The sequence below is a fragment of the Anopheles darlingi genome, chromosome 2 (assembly GCF_943734745.1).
Source record: "Anopheles darlingi chromosome 2, idAnoDarlMG_H_01, whole genome shotgun sequence".
NCBI classification, from domain to species: Eukaryota; Metazoa; Arthropoda; class Insecta; order Diptera; family Culicidae; genus Anopheles; species Anopheles darlingi.
The window spans coordinates 66,649,334-66,677,201 of NC_064874.1; the positions used below are offsets into that span (position 1 = coordinate 66,649,334).

General features: G+C 51.9%; 1 protein-coding gene across 1 annotated transcript; it reads left to right on the forward strand.

Annotated features, from left to right (window-relative positions):
- The first annotated feature begins 1,498 nt into the window (after nucleotides 1-1,498).
- On the forward strand, nucleotides 1,499-27,089 carry LOC125952657 (gremlin-1-like). Its single transcript, XM_049682269.1, has 2 exons — nucleotides 1,499-2,586; nucleotides 25,658-27,089. Exon 2 carries the CDS (start codon nucleotides 25,658-25,660, stop codon nucleotides 26,561-26,563), a length of 906 nt encoding a protein of 301 aa, XP_049538226.1. The 5' UTR covers nucleotides 1,499-2,586; the 3' UTR covers nucleotides 26,564-27,089.
- Nucleotides 27,090-27,868: the final 779 nt, after the last annotated feature.

Sequence of the window (27,868 nt, forward strand, 5' to 3'; positions counted from 1 at the left end):
AGGCAAGGGCATCCAAAATGCACTTTTTGCGGTGCCCATCGTAGCCACGTGCCGTGCTATCAGAAATACACAAATCTATGTTTTTTTGTTAGATTATCAGTTAATCCAGGTAGCCCCGTCAAGTTTTTGTTGAATTTCTCATTTTTGGATTTTTGGCAGAATTTTTAAAGTTGAAAAAGTGATGCATTTATAGCTGTTGCCTCAACCATAGAGTTTTACATAATTATTTTTAAAAAGTATCAACAGTTTTTATGAAAACTCGACGGACTACCTGACAAATAGTGTTCAGATTGTGTGTTCAAAATTTCAAATCGATCGGTGCAGTAGTTTTTGTGCTACGATGGGCACCGACTTTGAAAACGTAGGTTTTGGAAATCGCGATTCAAAGTTGCGAGATGCATTGAGCCTCGTATGAAAGGCGGATTTTCAAAAATCAATATCTTTGTCAGGTTTGCTTCGATTAATCCCAAAATTTTACACAATACTCTTGAAAGGATAAGCTTTCATAAAAAAATGCGTAGAAATTAAATAACATACCGAAGCCTCCCCTTAGCGGTGATGGCGTTGATCCGCAGCGCAACCGGCATTACTTTGGGGAGTTGAGATGTTTGCGAAACGTGAGCTGGCGCTTGTGTTATTCTCCCTGTGCCCCGTATCCCGGATTGTTCGCACAGAATGTGTGTTCCAGACTAGTAACAATGAAAAAAGGAAAGATAAACGTGAAAAGATGGACGACTCCACCGGAACCGAAACAATCGCAAACACACAGGCGTCCATAGCATAGCGACATCCAGTGCGACGTCGTTGCGTTTGATACAGTTTTTGGATCGGCGGTTTTGGTTGACTCCCACCTCACTCGCTCGCGGTTCGCTCGTTGCGTTCCGCTTCAGTGCCCCGGGTGCGCAGATTCCCTCACCGATCGGTCCTCCTCGGTCGAACCGGAAGCATTCGCTTTATCGCCGATGCTCATCATTTGGCGTTTGGCGCGACAGATGGAAGCGCGAGCTGGCGTTTACACACCGATCACGCAAACAATGGCCCTTCTATTGAGTGGCTCATAAACAGAAATATTCATTGCAGTTTACCACCATTTTACTAATTCGCTCTGCGGGGCTTTTTCGTATTTTTTTCCCGTTGCAGAATGCCGTTTGGAGCGTGTTAGTGCCGAGTAGAGACGAAGGAAACCGGAGGTAGATCATCGATCATCTCCAGAAATTGGTGGTGGTGGTTCGCAAAAAAGGCGACGACGAATCATCCAATAAAACAAAAACATCCAGGGCCTGCTTGTGGGAACAGAAAAGTAAAGCAGTTGACATCTGGCCGTGCTTATTGTGTGTGTGGTCTCTGCCCCGCGAGAAGTGATCCTAGTGATTTCGGTGCCTACTGTGTTAGTGTGTGCAGCGGTGTGTTACGGTTCCCGTGTCCCATGTGTCGTGTTCCGCGTGCAAGTGTTTTGAAGATACTTCTTCCCAAGAACGCTCCCCACGCCGGTTGAAGTGTTTCTGTGTGTCCCGCTCGAACGTTCATTCTCTGGTTGCGCAAAACAATATCCCGCTAGCACAGGGGCCAAAGCAGCAGCAGCAGCAGCAACACCGGATCTTCTTACTGCCCGCCAATATCTCGACGGCCTCGACATCATTCGGGCGAGCCGCGACGAGGAAACGAGCGAGGAAGTGAGCCAGGGCGTGTGTTGCTGCTGGCGCCAGGCCGATCGATCGATCGATCGATCGCGGTTCGGGAAAACCCCGGGAAAACGGGGAAAAGGCGCGCGATTTTATTGCGATCGAAAATAGCGTCCATCATCATCATCATCATCGTCGCCGTCGCCGTCGTCGTCGTATGCAACGCTGTGGCTACCAGAGGCTGCTTTGATGGTGTCTATTGGTCCAATATAAATAAACTCCCGACGGTTACGAGGAGGAAGAGTTGAGCTGGTGGCCGGACAGGCCTCGGCGCTATCCAGAGACGCGTGCGCAAATCGTGCGAACGCACGCAGATAGTTGACCGCGGCGCGGCGTGGATAAGACTATATAGCAATAACAACAACAATAATAACGATCCGAACTGATCAAAACCCATCGATCCGATCCGATTCGATCCGGTCCAATCGAGAACCGTTCGCTGCTGCTTGAACCGGGCGGATGGCGTCGGTCGTCATCCATTAATAATCGGACGGCATCTCGACGTCTAGACGCGACGTGTTTCTGAGTGTGTGTTGTGTGTGTCTGTGTGTCTGTGTGCTTCGTTGGTGTGCAATAGGAAACTCATTTTCCAAGGCGCTCGCAGTGGAAAGGTGGGGTGGTTCCTGTCTGTACGTACGTCCGTCCGTCCGTCCATCATCGCGGTAATTTTCCCACGTTAGCGCACCGAGCGCGAGAGTGATGCAATCGTAAACTGGAAGACCCGCGTGCACGTGTGCTTACTATAACCGAGCCGCGCTACACACCTCGACAACGCATCCCAGCAGCAGTACCGGCAGCAAATAGCAGGCCGCCCAGATTCCGTGGCGACGACAACGACGACGAAGCGTCGGCCAGAGACGACTCCTTATCATTAGCGCACCTCGTTGGATCAAACACTCCCAAGGTAAGACCTCCTCACGCTTTCCACTGGATGATGATTCTAATTGGGGGGGGATTCGAAATGATGCAATGACATCTCCATTGCGAGCAAACATAAATCGATTATTCTATCGCATCGCATTGCGTTATACATAAATTTAGTTTCACTTTCGCCATTTACCGACCGTTTGATGTTTATTGTTTTTAAGGCCACGACGCCGCGACTCATAAATCCCTAGACACCGTTAATCGAATTTCGAAACCTTCGTCGGCGACAGATCGGGTGTATGTTGGATCGATTGTTTTGTTTTTTTTTCGGTGGCTTTGGTGGGCAGCATAATGCTGCGGAGAGAAGAAGGAGCTGCCAGGAGCATTAGTGCTTATGGGCGGCCCTCCGGAACACCACCTCGCGAGTCCAGTGTGTCCGCAGCTAATAAATCATCCGCCTTGCGCATTGCGTTGCTTGATTCCCTTTTTTGGATTTCCTCGGAGCGGGACGAAGAGGGGGCAACCGGCGACAAAGTCCGCGATGCTATCGGGATGGTCTTCCGGTCTTCCATGGTGTGGTGTGGTGCGGCGGGTACGTTGGTGGCCATATGTCGCGCCACGAGACTCAATCCAAACCATCAAACGGTAAGAGCAGCCGAGAGTCGATCGCTCAATCATGTGGTGGCGTCTCCTCGATGCTTGTCGTTGATGATGATGGTGATGAGTTCACAATGATGCTGACTTCCCATTCAAAATGAATTCAAACAGTAGACCGGGGCGTATGCGGCCACCCAACAGACAGACACACAGAGACACACGCTGCTGCTTCCGTCTCGAGTGGTTCGATTTGCGGTTACGATGATGACGATGCGCTCGATCGAGACGCCAGCCACATCGTCCGAACCACTCGAGAGATAGAGAGAGCGTGCGAGCGCCAGCAGGACGAGCCGACTGGGGGGCGTCTGTCTTGTGTGGTTCCGCTTCCTGCTGCTACCCCTCGCCCCTTTAGCGATCGCACGAGAACAGTCAACAGTCTCCCCGTGACTGTGTGACACCGAGTGCATCGTGTGTCTGTGTGTGTCTACGTTGCTTTTTTCGTTTTCCTAGCAAGTAAATGCAACGCATTCCACGGGGAACCGTTTTGGGGAAACATTTTTACACTCCCTTCGCGCTAGCGCTTGGCCACCGGTTAGGAACATGGAATCGATATAAAATGCAAATGATAAGGTCGGGAGTTTGGCGGGTTTTGTTTCCTGCTTCGGCTCCAAGCATAAGGCGCCTATGCTTGCAGTGGCAATAAACGAGAGACAAATCGGTAATTTCAAGGCCACCGGCGCCAGGGAGCTTGGGAGGTTTGGGGCAGCTCGCAACCCAAAAAGAACCCTCCGGAACACTCCGGTAGCTTGCATGCCGATGGTACAGCATAAGCGGCCGGAGTGTGGTTTTACAGCAAAGCACCGAGAAGGAAGGCCACCGGATTGCAACCGATTGAATGAGGCAAAACGAAAACAAATACCCGGTGCCGGTGCCAGTGCTGGTGCCGATGCTGGTCCCGGTGACCAGCGCCAAACATATGGCCCAAGTCGCCAGCTAGCTGGCTGGGCACCGAACGCGGATGTTAAAATTATACGATCCAAACGACGACACTTCCCGCCAAACGACGATTTATGCAAGGACTGTTTTTCGCACGTTGCTCGCTTCCGGATGAGTTTGTTTTTCTCACCGGATGTCCGCCGAGCCCGGAATGAAGGGAAAACAAAACGCCGCCACCCTTGGGTGGGGAGGAGGTGGTTTTATTTGGAAGTTTTGAACGGTGCGAATCGGGCAGATAACCTTGAGTCTTGCCTGCACTACCTCTGGATGCAGCCGCTCTGAGATAGTGTGTGTGTTTCCGTATGGTCAAGGACTTGAAACGTTTTACGCGAATCCGAAGCAATCTTCCGCGTCCGTGGATGGTGCGTTGCGGAAAGCGGATCCAATTCCAAGCGAAACTGGAACACACAAGGACAGGATTTGCTCCTTCGCATAACATAAGCTTCGTCTGGCAGAGTTTTCATTGATTTCCCGCGAGTGAAAAAGAAGGAATGGTATGTTTTGCTTTTATGGGCATTCAACAAATGGCACCGCTCGTAAACGTTTATGTTCAGTTGATACGGTTTAGTGAAATGATATCATCGTTTTGTGTGGTTTATGTGATCCGAGGCGATGAAAGCTGCCTTATCGGAGATGCCATTTCGAAAGCGAAACAGTCAGCGCCTCCATCGTAGGTGCAATACACTAGGTGTTGTCTGGCCGCCTCTCTGATGGGTCACTAAATCGAATAATGCTCAGTCTAGACCATGAGAACAGCCCCCTGGTAGACACTTCTTTTTACGCGCTTTCACGCGGATGCTGGACGTCGTGGCAGACGCTCCATTTGAAAACGGACTAAATGGTTCTCTACGACCACGACGACGGCGACGACGACGATGAGGAGCATATCGCCGCATATGATTTATGGTGCCCCACAGTAGCTTGGCTTTGGGCTCTACCCAAAAGTTGGCCAAAGACAAAGGCTCGTTGGTGCGTGGGGATGGCGCGTACAGTCTGCTTCTGAACAACGACGACGACGGAACGTCCGGTTTCGGTTGTTATGATAAATTACATATTACTCCGATGCCGCCATTGCCAGCAAAACAATGTAATCAGTCATCGAGCGAGCGAACGAGCGAGCGCCCGATCCTCAGCTTCGCGTCTGCTCTTCGCGAAGGAAGCGCGTGATGACAGCCGAGAAGATGGACGGCGATGAAGTTGCCAGCAGCAGCGGCAGCAGCAGCAGCAGCAGGCGTCTCGTTCGTCCCTCGGACCACCGAACAAAGGCCGAACGCCGAGCAGCTTCCCCTTGCAGTTCGGTGCAGTTTGCGGTGCGTCCGTAAATCCGTAATTAATCTGCTCGGAACCTCGAAGCGCCCGCGGTGGATGCGGTTTTGCGGTTGGCGTGGCGTGGCGTGGCGTGATGGAACCGCATGGGCGCACGATGGGCGCACAGAATGACCGCATCGACATCACCGGTTATCCTCCTACGGTGGTGCTTCCGGGTGGGGAGGGGACCATCATCACCATTGGGTTTGGAAGGTAGGTGGTTATCCCGGCCCATACCATACCTCCCTGGCCTCCTCCCGCCCCGGGACGGCGGAGCAATGGACCTTTGGTGTGTCCGGGGGTGTCAAATGTGGCGTTCCATCGAGCGGAACCACTACTCGACGCCACTCCACCACACCACGTCAATTAACGTGCAGCGGCGGTGGCGATATCGTGAGCGGCGTCTCAAGATGGCCGCCATTTGGGAGGGGGGGGGGGGGGGGTCCGGGACTAGGTTGGCGCCGTAGGTTGCCGTCAGTAGTAGTCGCGGAGGAGGAGCGAAGGAAGGAAGGAAGCGCAATCGCAGATCCATCCCGAGATCGCGGGGCCGCGCTCCGTACTCCGGATAAGGCGTTTAATTATCCATCGTCTCAAGTGGGGTTCTGCGATGAGCAGCGGTCGGTTTGCAGGTGTGCGGAGTGCAGGTAATTTGCGCACCGCGGTAAGGTTGCGGTTGAGGGTCAGAAGCCAGCCGGCGCGCGGTGCGCAAACCACGGTGCACGGTGCGTCGTCGACGAAGTCAGAGATGCAGTCCTACAACATCCGCCACCGCCGTGTGATGCGTTAGGTACGATTGCCAGCGCGCGCGCGGGTGTGTGTGTGTGTGTAATGATGATTGCGTACACCCAAAGAGGGGTGGTTGGTAGCTTGATGTCTGGGGATATAGTCGGATTGCTGACCTACATCTCCTTCCGATTTCTGATTGTTCGCCGATCGCCTAAGGAGTCTGTCACACGAGTCTTTTATGGGCATACCGATGGTGTGAGATAGTCAAATATGCGAGCGGATACAGGGTCATAACTGTATCACACCTGCTGACTGCTGCTGACTTGTTTTTACCTACCTACCAGGCGTTGTAAGATGAAGATGGGAGGATTTTTTTACTTGCAAAATCACTACCACAGCATTTGATGCGCTACTTATAAGCGTTATATTAAGAAGAATTATTCATTTATATTTCTAATATCTTTTTTTTCAATACTCTTCAATACTCTCTTGAATTTAGGGCCAAGTAAATAGTTTTGATTTAACTGAAAATGGTTTGCATAATTTTATCAAAATATTAAAAACTAAAGCTCAATTTTTTTTTGGAATAGGTGCAAGATGTTGATTTACTAGGACCAAAATCTGATCAGAAAATATTGACTTGGCATTTCTTAAATCAAATAGTCGAAATGAAAGCAAAGACGAGCTATAACATGTTGCAAAAGTTAGCGAAAATGTCTTAAAGGAACAATTCAAAACCCTTCTTTCGGACACGTTATGGCAATCGCTATGACCATCAGGGGCATAGTAAAATGCATAAATTATATAAATGAAAAATGCATGAGGAAATTCGTAATACTTCTGTAAAAAATCTGCTATGTTTAATGCAAACATGGATGCTTCCAGCTTAAATTTCTAGTCTCTGGCCTTCTCAATGCACACAAAATCCACCAAAACATGTTATGTGTCGAAGCTAGTCATTTGTGAATTCCATATCTTCCAGTGACCGTTCAGGAAGCTTTGCCAATTAATTAACCTTGATTCCAAGCAGCTGCACCGACCAAACAGGATTTGGAGCCTGATGCCAGTCTCACAAACTGTTTTTTACGCCATCGAACATCAATCTAGTAGTACAGCTTCAAGGCCACACCAGCATTGGCACAGGATCTGCCAGGATAATAATCGTAACGGAACCTTGAACTCTGGCCACTTCTGTGCTTCTGGACCGGCTAAAGTGGGCCATCAGGATTCCATCTCATTTAAAATTTTATGACCCTTGCTAGATCCGTTTGCTCCGCAGCTAATGAGGCCCCAAAACTCTGCTAATCGATAGTTGGAACTCGCCCGTTTCGATCCAGTAGCTCTGCGTCGCCGCTCCCTCTTTCGTACGCCGTGGAAAGGTCAGCAATGTGTACGTTAGTACGGAAGGCGTCACAGAACTCGGGGCTCGGTTCTATGTGGTCGGGGGACATGTTACAATTGAAATGGCACCGCGGCTTTGCTTCTAGACGTCCGCCAACAAATGTCACCGGCAGGACTCGCAGTGGCGCGAGCGCGCGCGCCGTACAAGATTAGACCAGATTGTGTCATAAAATCCAACGGGAGTCGAAGCTCCTACCGCGGATTGTCGCGGCGACAAGTGGCGACAAGACACGATGATGTTGCTCGTCCGTCCACGAAGGTAGTGTCTCGATATGCGAATTTGGCCACGATCACACCAGCAGTAACACCCGCGAATCCTCCACGATAACCGTTCCCTCCGAACCGGGTGTTGTTAATTGGATATTGAAGATTTCTCGCTCTGCCTCTTTGAAAGGGATTAGCGAGCCGTCGTCGTTGTCGTCGTCGTCGTCTCGGTTGTGGTCGTCGCCGGTCGGTCGGTCGGTCGGTCGGTGCACGGTTTAGGCCGTGGCGATGATTGAGTTGTTTTACGATGGCTGGTGGTGCTTTTATGGGGTTTTATGGTTTGTTTCTGATGGCTTAAGAGCTGTCGTCTATCCTAATCGTATCGGTACTTCATAAATCTTTCGCATGGCGAATCGATGGTTTACGATCACGTCACAGGCTGACGAAAGAGAGACTTCCATTGTTTTGGAGACACTATTGAGTCAGTGCAGAGGAAGAAGAAGAAGAAGAAGCATAGGATTACTTGACATCTGACTCAGATAAATTAGCGGGGATTTGCACTAACGTAGCCTAATACTGCGGTCTGCATAGGCAATTCAGCGATGCGTCAGGAATTCGTTAAACAAATGAGATCATTTTCGCCCGAATATCCTACCTAGCCGTGTATGCCATTCGTCAAACGTTACCTAACGTTAATTGGTTTGCTCGATAGGCATTCGAATTGATTAATACCCGTGGCGTGGCGCTAATATTCTTCTGGAGGTTCGCGCCTGTTGATTCCACCCATATTTCCCCCGCCTCCGATTCCGGCTGTCCAGTTCGACGCGATTCACCTGGCAATTTCCACGGTCCCGCCAGGGCGCGTTAGCGTTTTGATAGACAGTTGCGTGACGCACGTACCGGGGGGGGGGGTCCGGGTGTAAACGCCTGCCCGCCATGTCTGCGATATGTTTCAAATTTTTTTTTCTCCGTGCGCGATCCATTTATTTGTTGTGCAGACACATTAATGACCGCCCTCAGCTGCCCCACGGAAGCTGGTAGGTCGATTGACCGACCGCTCGGTGCCGATCTCTGGAACCGTTTTTTTGGGGGGGGGTGTAATACAACCTCGCAATGCGTCGTCGTCGTCGTGGTGTTTGGCTGCTCGAGGTATCAATCAACAACTTCCCGCCTTAGCTCGGGGACTAAAGGTGAGGATATCAAGGGGTTGTTGAAAGTCACCCAGCTTCCGGTGTGCCCCCGGAACGTGGTGGCAGGTGAGAGCTTGAGATTCGTGAAACATATACAAACAATCGGTTCGGCCGTGGAAGGCGGGAATGGATTGACTGGACTATTTATAGGATACCGCTCCATCCTGGATCCTCCTCTTCCAACCTTCCATCAACCTCGGCTGACGTCGGTCCCCTTCCCAGGGGCCCTCAGCAGTGACGTTTCGCATACCAAAAACCAAATGCGCACAAACACATACGCACACTCGCACACACACAGGTGAAAATGGGGGAAAAGTTTGGTGTCGATCGCACGTGATCGTGCTTACGCCGCACCGCAGCAATGTTGGTATGCCAGGAATGTTTGCGAAGGAACCTGGCCCAGTCCAGCAATGCCGCGGAATGAGCGGATCACAATGGAGCGGAATATCGCGATCGCGAACACGCTGCTTACGTTTGTTGTTGTTTGCCACGTCGAGTCGAGAGTGGTTCAATGAATCTTCTTGTATACAACATGATTCACTGGGATCGATCTGTAGATCTGGTCCTACAACAGACACTTCCAGTGGGATCTGCGAATTCTAGGCCATCGTGCATATCCTCCGACCGGCTCAGCTCCGACACTACAATGTATGTGACTCCATTCTCCAGTAGGTGGAGTAGAGTAGCGCTCTTACCTGACATTGAACATCCTTCCCCTAGAGCCTATATAGTCGCTGCTGCGTCTGGATCGCAGCCAAGACGAAGGTGTAACTGCTTCTCGTCGACGGCACGCGCACCTTGCGCACTACGCCTCATGTCTCTGCCATTGAACGGCGCGCTCTGGAATTGTGTCTCTATTGCTCTACCAGCAGCCATTAGCCGCGACAATACTATTGTTGCGATTGCGATTTGCTATTAAAATTCCATAAAAGATAATTGAGATAAATGGCTGCAGGGATGGAATGCGCACTGCTTGGTGTGCCTGTGAGTGTGTGTGTGTGTGTGTGTGCCCGGGGGTGCCTGGGATATCGCGATAAGTCGCGTGAAGCCCTCTCCTGCACCCCACGGCAAACGAATCCTTTTCCGGCCTCCACCAGCCAGCCGGTCCGTGCAATTGCAGTCGGAATGCAAAATGGCATCGTTACGAAGGGCATGCAGATGCAGGGGAAGGGACTGCCAGATGGTAGAGCCCCTCGGATGGCGTGCGAGACGACGACGACGACAACGGCGACAACGACGCCGAATGAATCGCGGTGATTGATATGTGATTTGCGACGTATGCAAATGGTCGCGCGATCTGCCTTTCGCAAACCGCTGTTGCTGCTGCTGCTGCTGGGTGGTCCCAGCAAATGGGAGGTTGTTTGGCGGCTGGCTTGTATATGGTGAATGGAAGCAATACGCTACGCCGCGAATGGGACGCAGGGTGTCTAATATGTTTCTAATTAAAAGGACAGACCTGTACCTTCAGACCGTGGGCGCACTGAATGTGGTGCCAGAATGGTGCAATACGGAGGACAGATGAGAACATCCCCCCGCCACCCTGAAGGACAACACTCCCAACCGCGTGACAGGGCGACGATCGCTGGTCAACATCAACAGGGTGTGAAAGGGCGGATGTTTTTGTTTTCTGCATCCTCCCGCTGCTGCTGCTGATCGATTGGTGGTCCGTTGTTCGTTCTGGTGTCACGGTGTTTCCGTTTGTTTTGGCAAGCTCTGTTGTTAATGGGGCAGCACCAGTAGCAGCAGCAGCAGCAATCCGTTTTGTGGTTTGTCCTCCTGGTGATCGATTGACGTGTGCTGGTACGCGCTACAATGTATGTTTCCTTACCGTTGGCAGTTGATTGAAACTAATCCTTGCATGCATATGCGATGAGGTGTTGGGTAACTCGGCTTTATCATTGAGCTTATCGATGAGGGCATGTGTTTTATGATTTGAATATTGGGTGCAGCAACTTCGTGACAGACTGGTGTAGCTACCGGGTTCCAGCCTGTTGCTTGCTGGCTGTCAAATTAATCCTTCTTTGCTCAAGATACTATTGATATACTCTACAAGTTACTGGTCACAAGGTAGTGTGCAAAAATTAGTTTCATTCCCTTTGTATGGTTTGCTTCAATATGTGCTTCCTATTCGGTTTTACATTTTTACTGGTCGCAGTTTGTTGTAAAAATTAGCAGCTAAGGAAGTTCTGAGAATAAATTCTCAACTATCATTACAATATCATTCAGCAAAAATGATTTTCTTTATCACATATACTATTGAGATTTGACGATCTTTTCGGAAGATGATTGATTTAAATTATTCTCTGAAGTCATTGGGAAATTTCGTTTATTAGAACATATCGATGCAAAAGGTTCCAGTAAAATCCTGCTAAGTATGGGAGACAGATACACATTTCAATAATATGCACATCCAAAACTCTGCTATTGACTTCTATTTTAACCTAAAGTTATGGAGTTAACAGTTCTAAACCTTATCTAACATTAAATTATGGTTGATTATAAGAAGAACGGTTCATGATCTTACACAGCGAGAAATGCGACAAGTTGTTATCAGAATCCAAATGGTTAGAAAGCTGTTATCGAATCCAATAGTGGCGATAGGTAGTATTGTAGGTGCTAAACCTAAAGATTGGATAAACTGCACATTATAATGCCGTTCATTCATTTATGCTTCCGTGAAGGCTTTATCATAAGCTTGTGTTCACGATGTTTAGACTATCAGCATATCGGTTGCACTGAAGTCTTTGCCACCGCAGTAAATGTCATTTCCGTTCTGTTTCTCATTTTAAACAAATAAAAAACATGCATAGCTTTGTCACCTCGGATGCCGCATATAACGCTCTACACTCGCTTATCGAGGGAAATGTGCGAATCGAAGTGCAACGAATCGCAGAATAACCTGACGATAACGTAGAACCTGCGTTCGCAACCGATAACGCTGATTAAAGAATTCGTTCCATACGGTATCGGTTGCCCGAACAAAGAACTCAACCTTAACCAACCGTGAATCTTCCGCGTCAAATGCCAGCATGCAGTCCCCATCAGTGTCTTTTTCCCGTCGTGACATTTGGTCCCAGGCCAGCCGACCAGCCGACCAGCCGTCCTCCCAGGGCACCAAGAATGTGTTAAGACGTTACAAGACGTACGGGTGGAAAACAAAATATCATTTTAGACGCGCCAGCATCGAATCCCTACAACCGCTAGGCGCCAGGCGCCGTTGTGTGACATGACTTCCCTACAAACTTCTCTCCTTCGATTGTGAACCCATAAAGGTCTCGAGCGGCACCAACCGGAGCCGCAGCCGAAGCCGGAGCCGAAACCGAACGGGTTGACATTTGCCACGAAGCGGCGCACGGAACATACCAAATGCAGATCGCTTTTTGTTGATCGCTTTTCGGGATGTCTGGCGGTCGTCTTCGTTCCCGTTGCGTCGTTCGCTCGCTCGCTGGCTGGCTGGTTGGGGCCTGGCGCTTAAATTCCTCACGCAATCGCGCACACCTTTCTTCGCGCACACGTTCGGGGACGTTCCTTCTCCTTCTCGCCTGTTGGTATGGCCGGTAATGCACCGTGCGGTAGTTGGTTGGCTTGACTGGCTGTTGCAGCAACTCCAGCACCAACAGCAGCAGAAGCCAGCCGTCTTCGTCGTCGTCGTCGTTGTCGCCATCTTCGAAAGGCCCTTGTCGGTGCATCATCATCATCATCATCATCATGATCATCTTGATCCTCAGTCGGGGAGCAGGTGGAGGTGCAGTGGCGAGAGAGGCCAATGGGTAATAATTTTTCGCCAAACATACACACACACACACACGCACGCGCGTCCCGTTCCTCACTGCCACTACCCGGTTGCTGCGTTCGTTGCCCTGGCGCACGCGATCCCCTGGCCCTGGCGTACGCAACCAGCCGCACGGCACGCATCTGGTGCCCCCGGTGGAGCGCGCTCCCGATCGATCGTTCGCGAGTGAGTGAAAAAGAGAGAGAGAGAGCGAGTGAGTGTGAGTGAGTGAGGATCGCGGCATCGCGGTGGCGCTTAACAAGTTGTTTTTGATTATACACATTGCGACCGTCCGTCCGTCGGTCCGTCCGTCCTGTTTGCTTTTTTCCCTCTTTTCCTGTTCCCTTCATAATTCTCCTTGGTCCTGCCTGCCTGCCCCACCATCTGCAGCCTCACCTGCACTTTGGTCGGTTCTCACGCAAAAACGGGAGGGAAACAATGGGCAACGGAACATCCCAAAAAAGGACGCCCGGTAATGCGCGTCCTTCTGTGGCTGACCACCACCACCACACCGGGTGGGGGAGGGGGACGCACCTCTCCCTTAGCGCCGGCTCCAATTCGTTCGCTGGCGACGTTCCGGCGGAGCAGCAACCGCGCAGAAGGGTTCTCGACAACGACGCCGACGCCGACGACGACCACGACGCCGACGACTCGTGTTACACATCGCGATCACTTGGTCCCTCTCTCTCTCTGACTCTTTCTCTCTCTTTTGCTCCTTCGCTACGGGGCACGGGCGCGCACGCAACTCATTGAGGGTTGAGCGCGAGAGGAGCCAACCACGCGTACTCGTCCATAGGAGCGGAGGGAGGGAGTGGAGGTGGGGGGGATCCTCTTGAGAGTTGATCTTCGAGATGGAAACACACACACACGCGTGCACGCCGTCTCGGATCTCACGCAATTTCTGATTCCGATTTTTGGCCTACGCGTTCGCTTCGCTTCGTTGGTCACTTCATTGCGGCAGAGAAGCGACGCATCCTCAGTGGCTCCTCCCCCCCCCCCTCCCGCATCACGCGCCAGAAGAAGGTGTAGGTGCGGGGTTGTTCCTCCCCTCCCCAACCCGGACCATGGCGCTAACCGTTGTGGCGGCACGACCGTCGTCGCCTGGCGACAGTGACGAGACGCCGATCGTCCGACTGTTGTTGTTGGTGTTCGCCGTTCGCAGAAGGCAGCAGAAGAAGGGGAAGACGATAAAAAAGGGAATGATGATGCTGCTGCTGCTAGTGAGGACGACGCTCGGCGACGCTCGACGACGACAACGACGCTGACGATGATGATGATGATGGCGCACGTCGACGTCGGTCCGTTGGATTGGAGCGCCACCGCGCGACGTGTCTGCGCCGCGCTGCTGGATCCTTCTGCGTTACTACTGGCGGGCAGTTTGGCGTCCCGGCGCTCGCTCTCCCGATGCCTGTGCGCTTCGGTTAGTTTGGCTCGATTCGACGAGGTTCGACTGACAAATATATATATATAAGTATAAGTATAAGAGATAGCGCCAGGCGACGTGGTGACGTGCCAGAGACGAACGGACAGACAGACAGACAGATAGCCAGACAGAGAGAGAGAGAGAGCGAAAGAGAGCGATGGAGATCGCGAGAGTGCAGAGTGGGTTCCGTATCCGAGGAACCTCACGATTCCCTCCCCCTTGAAAACCCACTTTCGTCGCTCTGTTCGTACCATGGCGTCGGCCACGACGATCGCGACGCCGACGACAGCATGACGGCGAGGTGCCACCGGCGATCACGGCAACCCCCGCCGGGGGGCCAGCAGCAGCCACCGGTTCCCCGGTTGCCGGTCCAGCCGGTCACGGCACACACACACACACACACACGCAGCAGTGGGTGCCGTGGGTATGATCTCAGAAATTAATGTTTCAGTTTTTTGTCGATACAATTACATTTTATAAACGATCGACCGGGGATGGGTATGTTGTTGGCTGGTTCGGACCACGTTGTCCAACCGGACTGGCCGCGCATCATGCGGAAATCATTTGGGATCGAGCGAACGACCGATCGACGGCGGCGACGGCGGCGACGGCGGCGACGGCGACGGCACGCCCGGTGCTGGCGTCATCGTCCCGTGTCGTGCCGTATGGTACGCGATCGTCGCTCAAATATCGCGCGTTTGCAATCGATCTGGCCGACCGATCGGCCGGCCGGCCGGCATTGTTGGGCGGGCGCGATCGATCGATCGATCGTTGGCAGGCAGGCAGGCAGCAGCATCTGGGTGTACCGTGGTGGGCAGAAATAGAAAGGAACGCCGGCGAAAGGTCATCAAGAAGTTCAACAAAGTATGGCAACCGATGGCAATTAGAAAGAACAATGAAGGGGTGAAGGAAGTTGTTTTTAGAAAGTGCTTATGCCTTATGGTGGGGTGTGTGCTTGTCAGAGGATCAGGGCCTCGCTCTTCACCTCCCCCGGACATGCCATTCAGAGTAAGGGATCATACGATCGCGGTGAACTTGTCGTTCGAGCGAAGAGGAACTCTTGAGGTTCAGCGAGGTCAGAATGCAAAGAATGACAAATCATCTGACTGGTCGAAAGGCGGAACTGGGTGATCGAGTGTAGCATGGATGATGGGTTTTATGGGGGCACAGGCTGAAGAGTGTAGTGAAAGCGTTGCTCGATGTTGTTGGAACAACAATTCGATCCTGAACGCTGAACGTCGTTACTTTGGAATGATTTGGTTAAAACATGTGGTTAGATTTTACTTACATTCTTTATGAAAAGACCTCTGAATTGTTAGCGTGTCTGGAGTATTACTGGGGCTGAAATTTGGTTAAAAAATGCTGGACATTGTGCTTCACTTGCCATAAGCCGCAATACAACAATAACCCTCTGAAACTATCTTAGCGATATCCGGTTTATACTAAGACGTCAATGCGAATTGATGAAACTGTTTTCCAAACTCCATTTGTCCTTGAAGAATGAGGTAGACTTTATTTAAGATTTTACAGGTTAGGTACACAGCCTATTGTTACTAGTTTTGGAAAAAATTGACAAAAGAATTTGTATAAAATGGTGTGTGTGTGTGAATTAACTTTTCGGACATCAAATAATGATGACGAAGCTTCCCGCCTTGATTTGAAGTAACGTAAGATTAAAATTCCGTCGAAATGGATTCTTACAACGAACTTTGTAAATTGTACCAATTTATGCGGATATTACGACTCCCACACTGAGCATGTTATATTCTCACTTCGTCTACATACGAAACAAACAATTAGAAAACGGTAAAGTCGCGTACAAGGGTGCTGCATGATACGTTTCGCAAGATATCTTATTCCCATGAATCTGCAACCCTAATAAGGGGGCCCATAAAGGTATACCATTCCGCAGAAGAATAATCTGCGCCGGAGGTCTGAGTAAGAGGATATACGAAGACATGTTTACACCAAAGAACGCAAAGCAAAGACCGACCTGCAACATGAACCTGGAAGAGAAGGCGGGTTCAGAGAATTGGTTTCCAAATTCCAAATAAACCACAACGCCGGCAGTGGTCGAGTCATCGATCCCAGGCATTCAGATACAGGTCCCACATGACATTCCAGCTTCCGACGTGCCCAGTACGTGCCGATTCGTGGGGAATGTGTGGAAGAACACAAGACGGAACTCGCCGCCCACCGCTCGAAGAAAAAAAAAAGGTCGATTGCACGCATCTCGTTGTTGTTGTTGTCCATAAATCCATAAATCCCAAGCACTCCAACAATACCGGACGTGCCTGGTCCCGGGTATTTGGTGTCCGCTGATGGGAAATCCGTTTGGGCAAACTGATCCGAAACAAAGACTCGTGCGTGTGCGTGTAGCGCTACAGGCATATCCTACCTGTACGGCAACGAGGAAGGGCCGGAACGAGTAAAGAGGATTAGAAGGATTCCTTTCCGCTTTGTTCTCCGGTTTTTTTTTTCACGACGAAGGAATGTGCTTTTGTGAATGTATAGACCATCAATTGGCTTTCACACCTTTCAGGCCCGCACTAACCCGGTTCCCAGAGTCTCTCATTCTTCACGGCATTGGACAAGATCCAGATCCGGAGATCTTTCACCTCCAGCGGAATGGAATGTCGTCGATCGGTTGTTCGTTCGTTTGTCGGCCCTTGTTGGCGTGTACTTCCGGTCGACTTCCAATGGTCGGCACCTTACCGGGCATCTGGGGGGGGGGGCACCTTACGGTGTCCCAAGCCGCCCGGACGGACAGCATTAGGTGTCTGGCGGAGTCGTAATTCGTTGTCTTTTATCGTTCAGTCCATTTGGTAGATTAGTGATGGACTTTTAATTAAATGAAATGTAATTACCGTACCGGGCGGCATCCCACACACATACACACACGTACACACTCACACGATGGGATCACGCGATCCCCGCTAATGGTGTCGTTGGCGGAAGGATTAGCCACGGCTCTAAGCGGCTCCGATCGTCGTCTCGCTCCCAGATAAAGCTGGCACCGGCACGAATGGCGCGACAGAAAGTGGTCCCCGGACCTAACCGCTCAGACAAAGTGCCCTAGTGGTGGTGGCGATGGTGGTGATGATGGTGGCCGACCACCGATCAGCTGACGACCTGGCGACCTGTTTCTGATCCAGCCAAGGGGGCAATAGTATATGGTATGGTCTGGACAACAGCAACCGTACTCTGTGCCGTGCCCCCCATCCACTGTTTGGTCTCGAGACTATGAGCACCGACAACGGATGCTGTTCCGGATTACTGTTTGTTTATGCTGTTCGAGGGAGTTCCGCTGCGAACTTGCCTTTCTCGGACTGTGTCGGACGGTCCTCTGCGGGACTGCGCGATTTAAAGTAAACGAAACGCGTGAATGGCCGCCGGGCAGTACTACTGCCTCCATTCACTGTCGCTGCACTAGAATGCAGCATGCAAATGAACGCCACAACACAGCAGCACCCGTCCCAGTGGCCGTGGCCATTTTCATTAATTTACGATCGACCGCCGAATCGGTTGGGCCGAACACGGGAATGTGTCTCGGACGGTTGAGAGAGCTGCTGGGACGCCGATTGATCGGCAGCAGCAGTAACAGCAGCAGGTTTGGCCTCAGCTGGAGCAACCAAATTTGCAGTCGATTTTTGCGTCGAAAGGGGCTTAATGGGTGAGTCTGTTTATGACCCGGGCTGGTGTGTGTGTGTGTGTGTGTCTGGTGGTGGCAATTAAAAACCGGACCGGAACGATATTTTCGGACCGAACCGATTAGCCACCATCATGGTGATCGGTGGTGTTGTTGCTGCTGCTGCATCGGATGCAAAGTGTCCGCCGGCCGCATCGTTTGTTGCTCGTAATTTTAGCTTACAGCCGGTACGGTGCCGGTCGGAAGTCGCCGCTCTGTGTGTGTGTGTGTGTGTGCGTGCACGAAAGTGCGCTGTTGCATCTGTTGCAGTACGCGCGATGCACCGCCATGGCGCCATCATTAAACACCGAACACCGAAGCGGAAACAGTGTGCATGGAATGTGTGCAGACGCAGACGAGGGGCCCGGCCACGGGGGATGCTGGCAAAAATAAAAACAAATTTATAAGACATCGTCAGCAGCAACAGCAGCAGCACATGGTGCTTGGTGCAATGCATGGCTTGTCCGCCGGCCATGCCAGACCATGCCAGGCGCATGTGGAAGTCATATCGAGTGGTGACTCTGCTGCGTGCCGATCACGGAAGTGCCGCGGTGGCGGTGGTGGTGGTGGAGGTACAGCGCGCACACATTTGGAAGTACCGAGAATAGACACTGCGTGTACGTGGCGGCAACACTTACGGTTGTGCTCGTTTGTCTGCGATTGTCTTCGGAGTGTCATAAATCCGTTTACCGTCGGTGTTACCGGGCCACAGGACAACGGGTTTAGTGGTGCTTAGGCGTCGCATGCGATCGTCGTCGTCATGAGAGTGGTAACTGGTCGTCCGGGCCGCGCCACGTGTTGTTGACGGTCTGCTGCCGGTGGACGGTGTAACCGGGGCTTATCGGGAATTCATCATTCGTGGCTCACTTTGCGACATGTCCAACCGCGGAAGGACCTGATCGGCGGTGCCACCGCTGCTGCTGTTGTTGCTGCTACTCTGGCGACAGTAATTTGCAGTTGTCTGGCGCGCGCGCGCGATGGTGTTGCGGCCGTGGTGCCGCCGCGTGATTTATGGCGATTTGAATATTTGAAATCACGATCTGTCGCTGATTTGTGACCCGGGGCCAGATTAGCCTTTCGTCCCAGAGAGCGCGTGTGGCAATGCACCATTCGTGGCGGAGTTGAGTTCTGTCGTATACATCCAGTTGTATCTGTCATCGTTCGTCCATCTCGAAGCGCACTCCTCAGTGTTTCTCTTTTTCTGCCATTTCTCTCTTCCGCACTGCTCCTCCCTTCCTCCGGTTCCTATTGATATTCGATTTAGTCGTTAATTTGCAAATGAGATGAGATGAATCCGAATCCTTTTGTCCCCCTGGGAACGCTATGACATGTCGCACGCTATCATTCTCACGATCAGTCATCCAATGGACACACAGAAAGAGAGAGAGAGAGAGAGGCGGAGTAGATCAACACGATCAACACGATCAACACGAGGTTGCACCGATCGCAAATGACAGTGTCCAGTCCAAACACACCGGCCGGCCTGTCAGGTGTGTCACCATGACAGAAGGCAGGCTAGTGGGGAGGGGAAGACCAAAGCCAAGGGGACCGAGATTTATGGCGCATTTGTCGTGATACTATTTTGATACATAAATTGTGCAAAATCAAAACAAAAAAAAAAAGATGTTGCAGCTTCAAGCCCCGTAGACCAGACTGCTAATGTCATCGATAATAACGTTATCCATCATCCTGACACCCGACGGCGGCGGCGGCCGGTTGGTTTGACAGGCTGCAAGTGATTCGATTTGAATGCCGCACACTCCGGGCGGGCACTACTCTCTGAGGGGGGGGGTGATTTGCTAATTGCTCCGCCGCACTGGCGTGTGAGTGTCCCCTTTGGAAATTCCCAGGGAAGAGGGGTACCGGGAGGGGTCAAGAAATTTCCCCTCCTCCCCTTTGTCCACACAGGGCACGACGGGAGCGTGACGTGATCCGTGGTCAGACTAGATACGAATTCCCCCCGGGGGGAGATTGTTAATGGATCTGCTGCTGCTGCTGCTGCTGCTGCTGGTCTGATCAGGAAAATGGGATAAATCACAATGCTGACGCATAGAGGAGCAGCAGGTCAAACGGGATAATTAAGACCAGAAGTCGAGAAAGAGAGCGGAAAAGCGACGGAGAAAGAGAGAAAGAGAGAGCCATAAAGAATGAAAACGTCGTAGGATTTTGCACATAAAACTCGCGTTGCGATCAGCGTCTATCGGCAGGCCGGTCATCAATTCGCGCTGATTGATCGTTGAACTCTCTGAGCTAGCTGAAAGGGGACCAGAGAAAGGCGGAAAGGCGCAAAGGCAACGGTGGGGTGTTTGGTTGCAATCTGTTGCTGTTTTCGGGCCGATGCGCCCATCTTCGATCGATCAAATTATAGCTCCATCCAGTGCTTCCGTCCGTTACGGTGCTGATGGTGGTGGTGGTGGGTTCTAGATCGATTTTTATTTTTAGTCAACATTCGATCAACATCAACGCCGCCGACGCTTGGGTTATTGGGAACCGCTACCGCTACCGTTGACGAGCGACGAGGTCGATCGGTGATGAGCGTGACGCGTTCGCGAGTCGAGGCCACGAAAGCCGATCGTCGACGACGATGATCTCGCCGACGCCAGCCGCCATTCGCGGGGTGAGCTATTCGAAAACAATAAATTCAGCGAAAATTTATGAGTCAGATAAAGTGTTCTGACCGCGCGGCGTTCGCTGCTGATGGGATAGAGCTGCAAATGCGCTCTAGCAGCCGAAAGATGATGATGGTATGGTGGTGATCAGGAATCAGCGAGACCAGATTTATCGCTCCATAAAACTACCCATTTGACCCGTCCTACCCCCTGCGTCTGCGCTGAGTCACCGGCCTGGTACGGTTCAAGTGGGAAGGAGGGGGGGGGGCGCAGCAGGACCTACGATTGAATGGAAATTCAATTTTCGTCTCGAAATGAAGTAGTCTCTCGACTGGACTGTCGTGTGTGGATCGTGTTGCGATCTTCTTTGGGATCGGATCGGATATTCCCCTTTTTCAGAAACGACAAAAACTCAACGCGACGCGTCGAGATTCATCATCAAACAAGGGCGCAAGTACGCCGCCAGAAAGCTCTCCACAAAAACTCCAACTCGCCGGGCGCCTTTTTCCGATTCCACGGCACGGATAAGCATCTTGGCGGTTCGAATTTGAATGATGGCTCTATAATAGGGATCGGTAAATTACGATCTACGCGACGCGCTCGTTCGCTCGAAGATACATTAAACGAGATGCCATATTTGTGATGCCACCGATGCTACCTTTACCAGCTTCTTGATCGTACGGTTGATTGGTCGGTTGGTTGATTTGGTAGCAGGCGGACAGGTTTATGGGTTGGACGCGCGACGCGCGACGCACGACGCTTCTTCGCTTGCGCGCGCGCGTCGTACAATTACAATTACAATCCCATCCCCCCAACCGGAGACGCAAGTGTCTAGTAATCTCTCGCCATACCTCCTTCTTCCGAAGCACCTTTTGCCAGACCGGAATGGAGTGACAATCACCGCGGTGTGGTGTGTGTGTTGCCCCCAAAAACGTCGCCAACTAGCGAGCAGCCACGAAAGACACGAAACCTACGGACTACGTGCGCGCGGCACGGGGGCTGGGGCTGTGACTAGCTCGAGCGAAAAGGAGTGAACTCCATTCCGAATCGGTTCCTGGAACGGAGAACTGAGAGCAGTTTCATCATCGAGCGGCGCGAGGATGATGATGATCAGCACCATTCAGCGGCATGCCGGTTCGCAGCCAGTTCGCAGGTCGAGACCTGTCCGGTTGCGGGGTATTTGGCGCCAAGGTGGGTTTGGGCGGTTGGCCATTTTGAAGAAGGGGCGCGTAATTAAGCGTGGACGGACGGACGGACGAAGTCTGTAGTCTCACGCCGTAGTCTCGCCAGTCGCCAGATCGGATCGGCAGTCGGCAGCGGGACCGCTGATTGCGCTCTACCGATAAGGGAAGGGTGTTGTTTGGACGCCACCGGGACGGAGCGTATCAACTTTCCGACGGGGGCGCCCGCACGTATACGAATGAAGACCTGACGATTATGGTATCGGTTACCGTGAGGCGATCGAAAGGAGTTAACCTAGCGCCGTTGCCGAATTCGTCGCGTTGTGGAATAAACTGAACTCAGTATCTGGGACATCGGAAAGACGATATCAATGGTGGTCGATTCTGTTTCCAAAAATAACCTCCTCCTAAAAAAAATAAAATAACCAAGGATGTGCACTTGGAAGAAGATAACTATATGGTAGGGAGATGCAGCGGTGAAAGTCTCTTTTGGTTTCAACTTCCGCTGCGAGGATCATACAATGTGTGTCGATGATTTCATGAGTCCGTAGCAGCCTTCACCAACTTCCAGTTCTATCCGGAGAACCCGTGGCAGACGCTGATAGTCGACTGGATGACTCACGAAACGGTGTCCTTTCATATGCAAAATCGCATCTCGCGCCGGCCATTGAGACTTCGGGTCCGTCAGTTCGGTCAATTTTTCGGCACCCCTGGCCTGATCGGCACCCCTGGCTTCACGGTATGACTTCAGCGGGCTGGCGTGTGGCTGCTGTCAGAGTCCAACGTCCACTTCTTCGCATCTTCAGCGCGCGGGGTGCCCGGAGGTAAGGTGGTAGACGCTTTGTTAGTCAGCATTTTATGGCTGATTAAAAATGCGACGCTCGCCATTAGATTAATGGTGTCGCATTTCAGCCACGGATGGGAGACCGGGGAGGCCCGTACCCGTCTGGCCAAAGATCGGAGACGCACCACACCGAGGTGGTTCCAGCGCAATCTGACCATTACAATACGATCGAAGATGATTGGGTGATTGTGTGCGTGTGTGTGTGCCCGTGTGTTGCCAGCGTTTTGGAGGATTTTATTCTTCCTCTTTGTGTTGTGTTTCGCGAAGGTGTGGCTGTCTTTGCCCTCTAGGCGGCTGGCACTACGCGGTGGTGATTAATAATGCCGCCGACAACGATCACCGCAACGACGACGACGCCGTCTTCTTGTGGGTGTGACGGAGGGGTAGGGGGATGTGTTTTCGGGGGACAGGCCGATTGCGTGGCAGCATGAAGGTGACAATTTTCACGGCATTGTAAATCGGTTGTTTTGGCTAGATTCGCGACGACCGGTCCTCCAATGGGGTGCGGCAGAAGTTGAGGTGCGAGGAGAAAGCAGAATGGGTGCGATAAGTTCCCCATCCTCCCCGGGGTCCGTCTGGTTGTGGTAACGATCCGATCCATAGACTCACAGCGAGGCAGAGGGGTTGGCCGCATTAAACTTTACGATTAGCGCGTCACCGTCAGGCGTCAGGCGTTTGACATCTCTATCGATTAATCGGTGTGAGAGATGCTGGAAATAGCCCAAAGGAAGATGGGTTCCCCAAGTGGAAATGAAGTTCTCCGCAGGCGGGAGGAGAGGGTTTGTCTCGTCAGTGAAGTAGCATCAAATGTGCTTAATGCGTACATGGCATAAACCCCGTTTTACGATAATGGGAATAGTGGATCTAGATTTAGCAATAAAAAAGCTCGCACCGTTCTCTGTCTATCAGCTGTTTCAACTACCAATGTATGAATCTCCAGACAAGTGTGGTCTGAAATTGAGCTATAATAACAGCGTTATAATTGGCTGATTTGTATGTAGGTACAGCAAGAGTTTGGAGTGTGGAGCTCCAGTTTGTGGATTGCAAACTTCTGACAACCAGCAGCACCTTCTTTTAAATTGGTTTGCTCCTGTCCAATACTGCTTAAGAGTTTTATACAGGGTTCAATTAAATTATTTTAGTTTTTCACTAAATAAGAGAGATGTTTGATAACTATACCGCTTAACAAAGTCAACTCGCATTTCGCTGTTGTATCCTCTCAAGAACACTGTCGAGAAGTACGTCTTAAGAACCACAAAGTATCGTTCATGAGATCAGAACTAGCGTGTCTAAGACCTGGACCTTATCCATCTGCGACAGAACTAACCATAAAGAAGAACTTCTCAGAAGGGCTTATAGCATTTTGTCACTAGTAGGACTGGATCGAGAGGAGGTATGGCCATCGTAAGTGATTTGCAAATTACTGGCACGTACCTTGCTCAGAGTTATTATCTTATCAAACCAAGATAAAACCACTTTATTGCACTTTGTTCGCGATAAAGTGTTACCGAAGTCAACTAAATGTTTTATCTCGCTTCTGGTGCGTGAATTGAAAATATTACGCGTAGCAAGTAATGCTGTAAACTAATGTACAGCTTCAACTGCACAACCCACTCTCTGACTTCGCCTTTTGATAGTTCAAGTTACTCTCATCCGGATCGAATCACTTTCCTTTGCATCAACTCTCTCTCTCGCTTTGGAGCCTGTATCTGACTTCAATCTCCTCGTTTGCTGTACTTGCAACCGTTGCAGCAAGCGCGAGGCTGTTACTGCTGGCCTTATCTACCTGTAAACCCATTTCGTACGCAAAGTGGTGTCACTACCAGCGAGATATATACATTTTACGTTTCTTTAAACATTTATGAAACCATCGCTGCGCCGCCGACACAGCCCGACGGACGACCGACCGACCGACCGACCGACTGGAGTCGGCGCGGATCGCCATTCTCGGGCGCACGTGTGGGTAAAGAGGGCAATAAACATAAGAAAGCCCTCGCCATCGGAGACGGCACGCACGGCGCAAACGGTTCCCCAAAAACAAAAGCACACGACGTGGACCGCCACTACTAGTAGTTGGTGGTGGCGGTGGCGGTGTGTTCCGTTCCCCCTATTCCTGGCCTACCACCTCCTACCTCGAGGAAGCGGTGGTCTCGTGCTCGCAGCCCGGTTTGGGGATGCTGATGATGATGATGATGATGATGCGCAATCGTTGGCGCTGGTGTGGTCGCGGCCCACGCGCCCTCATTCGCATTCGACCGAGCGTGCGCCCCCAGCCTTCTCCGACGGGGCATCGGGGGCGATCCGCGCCAATCTCAACCGACCAACCGTCCGACCGATCGCCGCGTGTCGCATTTGCCCAGATCCGAATGATCGCAATCGACTGGCCCGGTGGTGGCAAGTGAGTCGTAGTAAAGTAGTAAAAACAGAATCGAACAGAAACAAACACAACCACAACAGAGAAGGTCAGCAATCAATGATCGTCGCCACGGCGTAATCGGCAAAGTGTCGCCGTTGCACCGAACTTCTGAATGGCACACTGACGCCATCGCGCGCGCCACGCGCCGTTCATTCATGGTTTGGTGGCCGGAAGGGGGGACGAGAAACATCACGGAGATGACACGGTGAGCGAGAGAGAGAGAGAGAGAGAGAGATGCTAGATGAAGGGAAGAGTTGTAGAAGGTCTGGAAAAGCTGCCTTCCGAAGGCGCCTAACGCCTGTTGGAGCGCGGAAAATGAAGGCAGCACGCGACGAGACCCACGACGTCCACGACGCCATCGACGACGACGACGACGAGGATGAGGACGAGGTCAGCCCGCCGGGAGTAGGAAGATGCCGACGTCCGGGGCCGGAGATAGACGACCCCTTCGATTGCGCCCATGGCGCCACGGTTCAAGTGTCTGCGCAGTTCAGTGGGAAGTCAGTCGCCTCACATTTGTCGAGGTTCGGCGGTCTGGCGCGGTCTGGAGGGGTTTGTGTAGGAAGAAGAACGCTGACGCTGCGATCTGCCCCTGTCCTCTGCTTCGCTTCGGTCGCACGGCGTCTAATAACGTTGGCGCTGCTGTTGTGGAGAAGAAGCTGCACAACAACAACAACAGCAAGCAACAACAAGAGCTACCTTAGCTGATCTTTCTCTTTTTCCCCTTTCTCTCTTTTCTCTCTCATTCAACAGATGAGCCCAACGGTGAGGATGCTGGCGCTGTTGGCCTGCCTGCTGGTACACTCGTCCGGCCATCGGATAAAGCTCTCGGACTCCATCCTGGACATCATCAATACGCGGCACGTGGAGCAGATACTGGCCGAGCGGCGGGCGAATGCGTCGCGGGAGCACGAACGGCAACGCGGCTACCTGGTGCAGAACGATCTGGACGAGGACGTGACGGAGGACAGCTCGGATCTCTACCAGACGCCCGAGGTGGCCATCGATTTCGATTTCAATGGGCGGCGCCAAGGTGGTGGTGGTGGTCATCATCATCAAGGGCACCACAACCATGGGCACCAGCACCAGATGCCAGCGTACAATACGTCGGAGGAAGGTGGCGGTCAGCAGGCTTCGGGCGATCTACTATCCGACATGCACGCGTACCGGGGCGATAAGTTGCTGAAGTCGAGCAAGAATGCGCTGCTGGTGACGCGCAAGGAGTATCTGAAGAAGGATTGGTGCAAAACGGAACCACTGGTGCAGCGGATCCGGGAGGAGGGTTGCCTTAGCCGGACGATCGTCAATCGGTTCTGCTACGGCCAGTGCAATTCGTTCTACATCCCGAAATCACCGAAGCGGCACCCGAGGCGACCGGGCGGTCATGGGGGAAAGCAGAACAATGGAGGTGGCGGTGGCGGCGGTGGCTACTCGGCGTCTTCCTCATCCGGTCCGGTGAGCCGGAATCGGGAGGTGGATCTGGACTTTGAGGATGAAGATCTAACAGGACCGGCGTTCCGTTCGTGCGCTTTCTGTAAACCGAAAAAGTTCACCTGGATTACGGTGACGTTGCGCTGTCCATCGCTGGTGCCACAGTTGCGCCGGAAGCGCATCCAACGCATCAAGCAGTGCAAGTGCATCGCCGAACCGTTACACTAGGGCTGGTGGACAGTCAATGGGGTAATGGGTGCTGCTGCTGCTGTTGGTTAAGATAGCGTTCGATAGAGGGCCACGTCCTGTACGTCCAGCGTGACCGCGTGCGTCGCAGGCCATGTTACTAGGTTTATGGTTGATTAGGAGGAGTATGCGACGTGTAGTTGTGAGTCCTCCCGACGGGCCGGGCGTACTGTGTATGTGTGCGTCGTATGTTAGTACTGCGTGGAGCTAGAAGCAGTTGTGCTCCAGATGTTAACTTCAGAATTGTATTGGATGGCGCTTGTTGTTGTTTTAATAGGTGCACCATCTGCTTACAGGTTAAGCTAGGTCAACAACATTAACAAAAGCGTGGATTGACATGTAAATCCTCCTCCTTGGTAGCACGATAAGATTGATGTTTCCGATTGATGTTCCGTTCCCCCGGGGGGGAAAAATATCTATCCCGAATAGTATTCCAAGTATTGTGAGTTGGTTGTCCACCGGGTGTCCAACTTTCCATTTTCGGGCGACCAAAACCCACCTATACACACACAAACAAGGGACCTAGTGGTCCAGGTGAAGATGCTGCAGCAAACTTCCTTCGCGACGCAAAAGGCTCAACTCGTATGTTCTGCGAAGTTCGTTTTTGAGGAGGAACTGTGGTTCATCCCCCGGAATGGAGTGAGTGCAGCGTTTACGTGCAGAGGCACTACGTGCGTGTGCGTGCAGAGGTGGGAAGGTGGTAATTTTCGCCATTTCGTCCATCCGTTCCATCCGTTTCGATCCCAAATGCGTTGATTAGTGAGAAAAGGGAAGAAGCAGAAGGAGGAGGTTTGCGCGGTGGGGCTAGAATGATGAATGGCGTGTATGTGCGCGCGCGCGAGCGCCAAAAGCAGAGCCAGCTGCCGGACGTATGTGGGCCTCCAATGTGCTGGTTGGTTCGTTGGCAGATCGGATGCGATCGAAGACTCTGAAAAGAGCGACTAAATGGTACCGGATGAACCGATGATGACCGTCCAGTGGTTCATGTTTTTACTGGAATTTCCTAATTCCAGGTCTGCGGTGGTGGTGTCGTTGCTGCGTCACGCCGGAATACATTGTAGTCCGCACAATGTTGAGTCCGTTCAATCGGTTCTTACCGGTTCATCCGTTCTAGATGGGATTCGATGGCTTCGAGCCATGGATAGTGCGACATTCATCTCTACTCGGTGCGCACACACACACACACACTTACACCGTTAGCGTGACTCGGAGTGCACCTCCCGAGAGAACCTGACACCTGGGGCCAAGAGATCGCCAAGAGCGATCGCTCGTGTGATGTCATCGGCA